A 9,309-nucleotide genomic window follows, 5' to 3' on the forward strand; every position below is an offset into this window, starting at 1 on the left:
CTCTCTTGCTGGTTATCAAAGATACGATTCACTGTAGCTGCTTCAGAACAATCACGCATATCCCTGTACAGCAAGAAGCAAAAGGCACGGATAATGTTTGTCACAGGAAATGTCATGTATTTTTACAGATGCTATTTCATTTACGTTAAAAGCAGCACTGAGTTCTGTGAGGCAAGAAAGGCGGCTAATAAAAGTTTTAAATAAACAAAAATAAACAAGTGAAGAAAGCGCAAACCTTCTTTGTTTTCATACTGTGGTTTGCAGCAACACCACCTCCTACATTTTTCAACACCAGCCATTATTAAAGGAGTTGTGCACTTCCTGTACTGAAACCCGGGGGGAGGGAGGGGGGGGATCAGCAAAACAAAGAGACAGCTGCAAACACTGTGAAATGTTATTTTATTTTTGAAATCACAAATAACCCCCAGAGTTTATTAAATATAGCATTGCAAACAACTCTGACAATTTACCACCTTGCATTAGGGTCATCAATTACATCATGTTTGGATGACATTCAAGTATTAAACTAAAGCCAATTTTGGACCAGGGGATTCAGCTACCCACGACCCTGGTACACAGTCAGAGTCGAGACAGGTTTAATTTTTGTCATCTGCCAGGTTAAAGCTCCCTGGTGGCTTACACTACAAATAAAAAACAACACATATCTATGTTCTCGCAGGAACATGGCTTGTGTTTTTAAAGTCTTTACAAAGTAAAGATTGAGCAGACATTTCATATAATGAAAAAATGGAATTAATATAATGTATACCAATGACTTATCGCACAGTTCAGTAAAAGTCGAGGATAACTGGAGGCCACACATCTTGTCCAACAGATACTATGTGGCTTCAATGGTTCCACTGCCAGGCCAATGGAGAAATTCCACTTCTTAATTATGCTCATCCATCCAAATGGCTGTTTGTTTGTTCTTTGCCGAAACACAATAACCTTCAATGCAGAAATTCCAGCAGCCACGGAGAATGTGCCACTAACATTTGTTTTAGGGAGCTGTGTGAGATATTTAACATTCATTGCTCCATTCCATGCAGGTACAATCAAACTCACATTACTCCAACCAGTACCACGTCTTCTCTAGTTTTCCCAATTTGATCATAGAAAAAGTGATGGCTTTCTCAATTATATAGAGCTTCCCTTGTACAAACGAAAACCTAGGTGTAATATGCTCCAGGAAAACGGCAATGCTGCCTGTAATTCTCTCAACTTTGCCTCAAAGTGTTTTTAAATGTTTAAAGCCAAACTTGCAATGAAGTGATAATTACTCACATCTGCCGATTCACTTAATTCACTATGTATAAGGCCAAAATAATCAGAGAAGTTTTTTTAAAACTGGAAGACCAGAAACATAGCAGTAACTTGAGAACATGGGTGCACCTCTAAGGGGTTCATTAACTGCCTTTGATTAGACTGTTTTTGGATTAGAAACACTGATTTTCCAGAAAAGAGCAGATTATTAGAAACACGTGCAATAATATGTAGCAGCTGTGTTTGCTGCATGGCTTGAAGACTGTACTTGGCCTCAGTAGGACACGGTTAACAGCACAGGTTCTTAACTGAGGGCTGGCCGCCAATAAGCAGCTGGTATCTTCTTAAAATTAAAGGCAGCATCATTCTGTGACTTGAAAAATTCTGAGGGCAAATGTTTTGGCTTTAAAGTGCACAGCTGCACCACAGATGCAAATAATCTGCAATGGAATCATGATACATTTCTTCAAACCAAACTCTTCTTAAAAATAAGACTAGCAACAGAACTCCCCAGCACCGGGACAATCATGGTTTCATACTGTCTTATAACACTTCAGTCTGCCTTGTGTCTCTGGGCTTTATAATGAAAACAGAAAGAGGTGTTTTAACACCAGATGGGTTTGTGAAAGGTACTTCATCGCGTCCTCCAGGGCTCTGTCAGGACTCGGCGGCATCAGCCAACGGCTGTGGCCCAAATGTCGCTGGAAGGCGGACTCGGGAGGACCCATCCTGGTGCGATGAAACTTCCTTCTGGGTGATCTGCTGGCACCAGGAACCGGTCCCATTCATGCCTTTAACAAAAAGGGAAGCAATGAATTGAGCATCTGGCTGATTTGTTACCTCGAACCGTCTCTGTCCAGCAGGGACACAGCTAAGGTCTGACTTAAGCACAAAGCTGGCTGAAGCAAAGGCCGTGTTTCCCATGCTCTAGTTTAAACTGGTGTATCAAGTAGTCTTGATACTTGATAATCAAGACGGGTAGCCATGTTAGCAGTCTGTACAGCCATGTCTGTAGCAGTAGAAAAGAGCAAGAGAAGTGAAGAAGAAGTGAACGGTGTCTCACAAAAGCTCCTCCCCTGCCACAAATTTTGTTAGTCTTTAATTTAAGGTGCTACTGGACTCTCGCTCTTTTCTACAGTCTGCTTGAGACAGCATGCTAATGCAAAGCCAAATGAGGCTTCTCCAGCATCATGCTTCAAATGTCAAGCAGAAAGGGCATGAGGGGGCTCCCTGTAGGTACTGGAAAGAGAATACTATGTGAGCACCCAGGCCACGGCAGTGTTAGGGGCAGGCCTGGCACCTACCACCACAGTACCTCCAAGAGCAGTGCTGACTCTTGCCAGGGGAGTCAGTGGCAGCCATTAGCGAAGAAGAAGAGGAGATCAGATTTATACCCTGCCCTTCATTCGGAGTCTCAGAGCGGCTTACAAACTTCTTTCCCTTCCCCTCCCCACAACAGACACCCTGTGAGGTAGGTGGGGCTGAGAGCTCCTTCAAGAACTGCTCTTTTCTAGAACAGCTCTGACAGAACTATGGCTTGCCCCAGGTCATCCACCAGCTGCGAGTGGAGGAGTGGGGAATCAAACCTGGTTCTCTCAGATTAGATTCCGCACACTTAACCACTACACCAAACTGGCTCACTTTATAGCACACTTTACAGCAGAGACTGGGAAAGGGGCGGGGCCTGTGCCACATTTGGGGCAAGTGGTGGTTTTGGTGCCCCAAACAGCTCTGTCAATGGCGTTATGGAGGAAACTGTCAGGCAATCCTGTTTACAGTTGGACAGTAACTACTGTTTATTAAACAGTAACTGCTTGCTGCTCAGTTACTTATGCATCTCGACTTGAATTAGCTCTTACTGGCAAGTAAACCCCCCTACCTGTATGTAATATTTGAGGAAATCTGTTTCTATACATTTGAAGAAGTGTGCATCTACACATGCATAGTCTGTTCTCAGAGGTACCCAGGGTTGATCTTGGGCAGGGGTGGCCAAACTGTGGCACGGGAGCCGCATGCGGCTCTTTCACACCTATTGTACGGCTCCCAGAAGGCTCTCCATCTATTTTCTATCTTTCTTTCTCTTTCTCTCTCTCTCTCTGTCCCTCCCTCCCCCCATCTATTTGCTCTCTTTCTCTCATTACACCAGTTTGGTGTAGTGGTTAAGTGTGTGGACTCTAATCTGGGAGAACCGGGTTTGATTCCCCACTCCTCCACTTGCACCTGCTGATGTGACCTTGGGTCAGTCACAAGCTCTGGCACAGCTGTCCTTGAAAAAGAGCAGTTTGTGTCAGAGTTCTCTCAGCCCCACCCACCTCACAGGGTGTCTGTTGTGGGGAGGGGAAGGGAAAGGAGTTTGTAAGCCGCTCTGAGACTCCAAGTGAAGGGCGGGGTATACATCCAATCTCTTCTTCTTCTTCCTTCTCTCCACCTCTTTCATTCTTTCTTTCCACCTCTCTCTCTCTTTCTCTCTGACAAGTAAATACCATTGGACAAATAAGTATCATTATCAATATCTGTTTTTACCCCTTTCGTTTTTATTTTTGGCAGTCTCATTTAATACTAATAAAAAGCAAATTTGCATATTTTCCAATAAAAACTTGTGTGTCATATTTGCTCACGTCTTGCGACTCTCAAAACATCTGATGTTTATTCTTTGTGGCTCTTATGTTAAGCAACTTTGGCCACCCCTGATCTTGGGGGTGCCGCTGGACACAGGTTTCATCCTCGCACCTGTTTCTTAGCTCTCGCATTTATGTGCTCATTCGCTGTCATTCACTGATCTTGCCGCCTTCACCCAATCTCAGTTTCACTTACGCATCTTAACTCTGACTGGTCCTTCCTGACGCTTCCACCCTCCACCATCTTCCCGTATGTAAGGCTTGAAGAAACTGTGTTCCAATTTGTCAGTTTGCACACAAAAGCTTATGCCTTAAATAAAACGTTGTTCGTCTTAAAGGTGCCGTTGGACTCCAACCTTGCTCTGCTGCTTCAGACCAACAGGGCTACCCCACCTGAATCTGCTGTAACAAATATGTTTGACGGAAGCATAGCTAAGTAGCTGAAGCTCAACTGAAGACTAGGACACGGCAATTACATGAAATCACACTACCCAATAAACCTAGATTGCTTTTAGAAGAGGCTGCTCTCTCTTACCTTATCTGGATGAGAGCTGGCACTGAATATTCAGCTTGTAGATAATATTGTCTGAACGGCTCCAAAAAGTGATAAAGGGGAAATTCCTCTGCAGAACGTAAAGAAGAAATGATATCAAAGCCCAGCAATAAGACACAGTCATAAAGGCTAGCGTCTCTCACCTATTTCCCCCGAATGCATTAGTCACAGAACATGCTAAAGCCTAGCTTCAGAAACAGCTATAGCAGGGATGTCAAACTCATGCGTTATGAGGGCCGGATCTGACATAAATGAGACCTTGTTGGGCCAGGACATACGTATCCTAAAATGTAATGCTAGGTAGCGAAGATATAAACTTTATAAAGGACACAAACACAAAGGGTTGTTTTTTTTTTACTTAAAATAAAAACATGGTTAAAATATTAGCCCCCTTGCAATATTTTGCTTATTTAACAGTGTCTGATAACTGACACCTCTTGCTCTGAATTATTGCATCAAGATGACTGTGCTGTTGCAATCTTGAGTATGCTGTTCAGGTGTGCATCTGTAAACTGCAAACCTATGATGACGCAGCAGCAGCAGAACTGGAAGAAGAAGCAGGCGACAGCCAGTTTCACTGCAGGCCTGATAGAGGTCCTCTGGGGGCCTGATGTGGCCCCCGGGCTGCATGTTTGACACTTCTGAGCTATAGCATACCCCGCCAGAGGCCTGGCAGGGGGTTTTATGGAAACTAAGAAACATACAAAAATGGGCAAGGAGGGGGAATCTTGGTGATTTCACATTAGGGCTTTTTGAAATTTAAAAGCCAAGTATGTAACAAAAGGTTCATTATAAGCTACTTCAAATCTGGGTTGATTGTTAGAATCTCTCTGTATCTAAAGTCCCCATCCCCTCACCTGGATTCCCAAAGAGCTTGCTATCCATCTCTCGTTTCTGCTGCAGCAGCTTCTCCTTTTCTTTCTTTTGTTTCTTCTCCAGGTCTCTTTTCCTCTCCTCCTCCTGTTCTCCTTCTAGCATAACCCGCAGCGCTCGTTCTTCGGCTTCGTACACCTCGGTGCGCTTTTTAATCAGCGTTCTTAAGCTCTGGACTTCATTTTCAAAGGCTTCATCTGCTTCAGGGGGTGGGCAGACTCCTGTATCAAAAATTAAACAGATTCACTTCACATATCAGAATGCAAATGTCCACAACGACTTTCCCAAATTGTTCAAGGTCCCAGCCCCAGAGGATAAAGTTTTGGCACGCATGTCTTGAATACCTGAAACTGCCTTATGCTGAATCAGAACCTTGATTCATCAGGGCTAGTATTGAGTACTCCGACTGGCAGCAGCTCTCCAGGGTCCTAGGCAGAGGTCTTCCCCATCATGTACTACCTGATTTTTTTAACCTGGAGATGCCGGAGATTGAACCTAGGACTTTCTGTATGCAAAGCAGGACTCTCTACCACTGAGCCACAGCCCCTTCCCATATAATAAGAAGCGAGGAAGGACAAATAATCAATGTAAGCACGAGAAATCTGACAAGGCAAAGTGTCTGGAGGATGACATTCACAGAAAAACCCATCCACCAAATTAAGCTATCAAAAAAACCCAGAGACATTTATTACCAAGTGGTGTTCCTTTCCATTTCTCAAGAGCCCTTCCGAAGGGATATTATTACTACTCATTTATACATGCTCACTGTAAAAAAGCTATTGTTCATGTTTATACTGTGTATTTACTTTGAACTTAAGGAAATTAAAAGCTATGGAATAAGAAGAGACTGGATTTATACCCTGCCCTTCACTACCCAAAGGAGACTCAGAGCGGCTTACAAACTCCTTTCCCTTCTCCTCCCCGCAACAGACACCCTGTGAGGCAGGAGGGGCTGAAAGAACTCTGACAGAAACTGCTCTTATTCAAGGACAGCTGTGCCAGAGCTTGTGACTGACCCAAGGTCACTAAAGCAGGTGCAAGTGGAGGAGTGGGGAATCAAGCCTGGTTCTCCCAGATTAGAGTCCGCACACTTAACCACTACACCAAACTGGCAATACATCTCCACAGTTTTAAAGGATGCAACTATTTTTACCAAGGAGATACCAAAAAATCCCTCCTCACTGCAGTGCTTTTCATTTGCTCTTCTAAACTCTGTTTCTGCATAATGTAATATTCAATTAAAACAAAAAGAAGGGACACCAAAGGCTCTCTACAAGTGCTTCAGTGCATACACAAAGCACAGAAAAGCACAGAGCCATCTGTGATTCCACATACCCCAAAGCCCAGGATATTTACCTTTTCTTGCTGCTGCTTCTTTTCTTAGCTTCCTCAGTTTTTCCAAGCCACGCAGTATTTCCGCCATCCGCTTTGTATCTGCTTGCTTTTTCCTTACTTCAGACAACACGCTATCTGCAGCGGCTTTAAGTTCTTGCTCCTAAAATGAAATAAAATCTATTAAGAGAATGAGTGAGAACAAAGGAACTTGTTCAGGTGGGTCAGACTCTAGACCAGCAGGGCCTACAAAAAGCCCACGAGCACAGCAGGACGGAAACAGCCTTCCTACCCCTATTTCCAAGGCTTCAGCCTCTGACATTGCCAGACCCGCATGTTCCATTTGGCACTTGTGGCTTGTCGCTGTTGATGGATCCATACCCCATGAATTAGTCAAAAACATGAATACTCCGATCACCTAGTAGTTACTTCTAATTCAGACATTCTAGCATTAAACCTGACATAAGCAGAGCCAAGGCTAACATCAGCAAGCTCTATCCATAGACTCCCCTTCATCTCGCCATACACTTAAGAATTTCAATTTCTGAAAATGCAGGTTGCCCAAAGACTTATTTTCTTATAGGAATCAACATGATGTACCAAAAACTTAAAACAGGCACTGGAGGTGTGATTACCAGGTTTTGCCCCAAAGTTTCAGGGTTTCACCCCCACCCTGAGTTCTCCAGGCAACCGAATAAAATCTCAGCGATGAAAGCACAGAAATAAAGGACCACCAGCATCTCACTCAACTCTGCTAGGTTAATCCTTTGCTCCTGCCAAGCACTAGCTTGCTCTACCCTATGTGAGCCAACAAGACATCCAGACCAGCCATTCTTTTGTGGCATACGCTGCATTAAAAATGAGATCCCATGCAGAATTTCTTGCCCATTAAAACCAGATCCCATGCAGAATTTCTTGCCCATTAAAACCAATGTGCTAAGACCGGAACAGATTCATACACGTTTGGGAGTTACAACTACCACATCCTTTTCATCTCGTTGTTGAATTCACATTTATACCAAGTCAGACCATTATCTATCAAGGTTAGTATTGTCTGCTTGGTACTGACTTTCCAGGTGGCTTGGAACTGACCAAATTTGGGCTGATAACCTCCCCACTGGTTTGTGAGCAAGGTCCCTTTTACACATACTCCCACTTCTCCAGTTTTTAAGTTCTTCCCCCTACAGCTCAATCCTAGGCGTGTTTATCTGAAGTTCCCCTAAGTTCCTCACTGAAATATAACTTCCGTGGCATGCTGGCGGAATGAGGAGGCTTTCACCCCAATAGCAGTGCATCAGTCAGTTTTCTAACCATCATAGCTTCTAACAATCTAACCCAGTTCCTCTCCAAGAAGCTTAAGGACGTTAGTAGGTCCATGCCCATTGCATTTCATTCTCAGCACACCCCTGTGAAGGACAGTGATTGGCCTGAGGTCACCTAGTGGGTTTCACAGCAGTGGTGGAATTTGAACTCAGATCTCCTAAGCCTAGTTTGACATGCATGTGCGCATTCCACTGGTTTTAAAATGTGCGTTTATTATGTTATGTTTTATTTTATTAGTTGTCTTGGTGGCACCTGTGAGGGCAGAAAGAAGAGATATATAAATTTTGTAAAATAAAATAAAGAATCCACTAGATATTTTTATTTCACTGTTCCTCAGGCGAACTCAGAACAGTGTCTGTGACGCTTCCCTCTTCCATTTCATCCTTACAACAACCCTGCCTGACCCAGTGCCTCGACACCCAACGAGCTTTAGGGCAGAATGGTTAATCCTCTCCTCCTTTTTACGCTGACAACCAGTGTTCCCTCTAAGCTGAGTTAGTGTGAGCTAGCTCAGTTTCTTAGCCTCTGGCTCACACATTTTTGTCTCAGCTCAGGAAGGATGGGGCTCCAGAGCAAAATGATTTATGCAGCAGCCAAATCGCTGGCTCACCACTTTAATGCCAGGACCTCACAAAGTAGAATCTTTGCTCACAAGACTCCACGGCTTAGAGGGAACATTGCTTGGTAGTAGGAATTCCTTCCGAATCAGTAAAACCTTATTTCCCTTAAAAAAAAAAAATCCCTCTCGACCAGTGTTTTCTCTAAACTGCGGAGTTTTGTGAGCAAAAATTCTCCTTCGTGAGCTCCTGGCATTAAAATTGTGAGCAAGTGATTAGGCTACTACATAAATTAGTTTGCTCTGGAGCCCCATCCTTCCTGAGCTGAGACAAAAAGGTGTGAGCCGGAGGCTAAAAAACTGTGAGCTGGCTCACACTAACTCAGCTTAGAGGGAGCACTGCTACAAATCATTTCTCCCCATCAGTAAAACATTATTTCCAATCAGTGGGACATTATTTTTTTCTCTCTCTCTGTTTTTTTAAAAAGATAGTCTATTTATTTCCTTAGATTTTTACCCCCGCCCACCCAGCCAAAGCCTCTCGACAGCAACCCCGTGAGGTAGGCTCGGCTGTGGTGTGTGTGCGTGAGAGAGAGCGGCCCGAAGCCGGACCACCCACCCGGTGCTTCTCCTCCACCTCCTGGGCGCGCCGGGCCCTCCAGCGGTCGATGCGCGCCTCCCGCTCGGCCTTGCGGGCCGCCTCCTCCTCGCGGGCCGCGCGGGCCTCCTCCCGCAGCCGCTTCCTCCGCCGCCGCTTCTGGCGGCTCCTCTCGGCCTTGCGCCGCAGCTCC

General features: G+C 44.6%; 1 protein-coding gene across 1 annotated transcript in view; it reads right to left on the reverse strand.

The window, feature by feature from the left end:
- Positions 1–429: 429 nt before the first annotated feature.
- PDCD7 (programmed cell death 7) overlaps positions 430–9,309 on the reverse strand; it is a 9,377-nt gene continuing 497 nt past the window's right edge. The window contains exons 2-6 of the mRNA XM_015412011.1: positions 9,138–9,305; positions 6,664–6,802; positions 5,292–5,528; positions 4,417–4,504; positions 430–2,054 (exon numbers count right to left, since the gene is read on the reverse strand). Coding sequence (XP_015267497.1) covers positions 1,937–2,054; positions 4,417–4,504; positions 5,292–5,528; positions 6,664–6,802; positions 9,138–9,305 — 750 coding nt within the window. The 3' untranslated portion in view covers positions 430–1,936. The remainder of the gene's footprint in view (positions 2,055–4,416; positions 4,505–5,291; positions 5,529–6,663; positions 6,803–9,137; positions 9,306–9,309) is intronic.

This window comes from Gekko japonicus, unplaced genomic scaffold, assembly GCF_001447785.1.
Source record: "Gekko japonicus isolate JY-2015 unplaced genomic scaffold, Gekko_japonicus_V1.1 scaffold864, whole genome shotgun sequence".
Lineage (NCBI taxonomy): Eukaryota > Metazoa > Chordata > Lepidosauria > Squamata > Gekkonidae > Gekko > Gekko japonicus.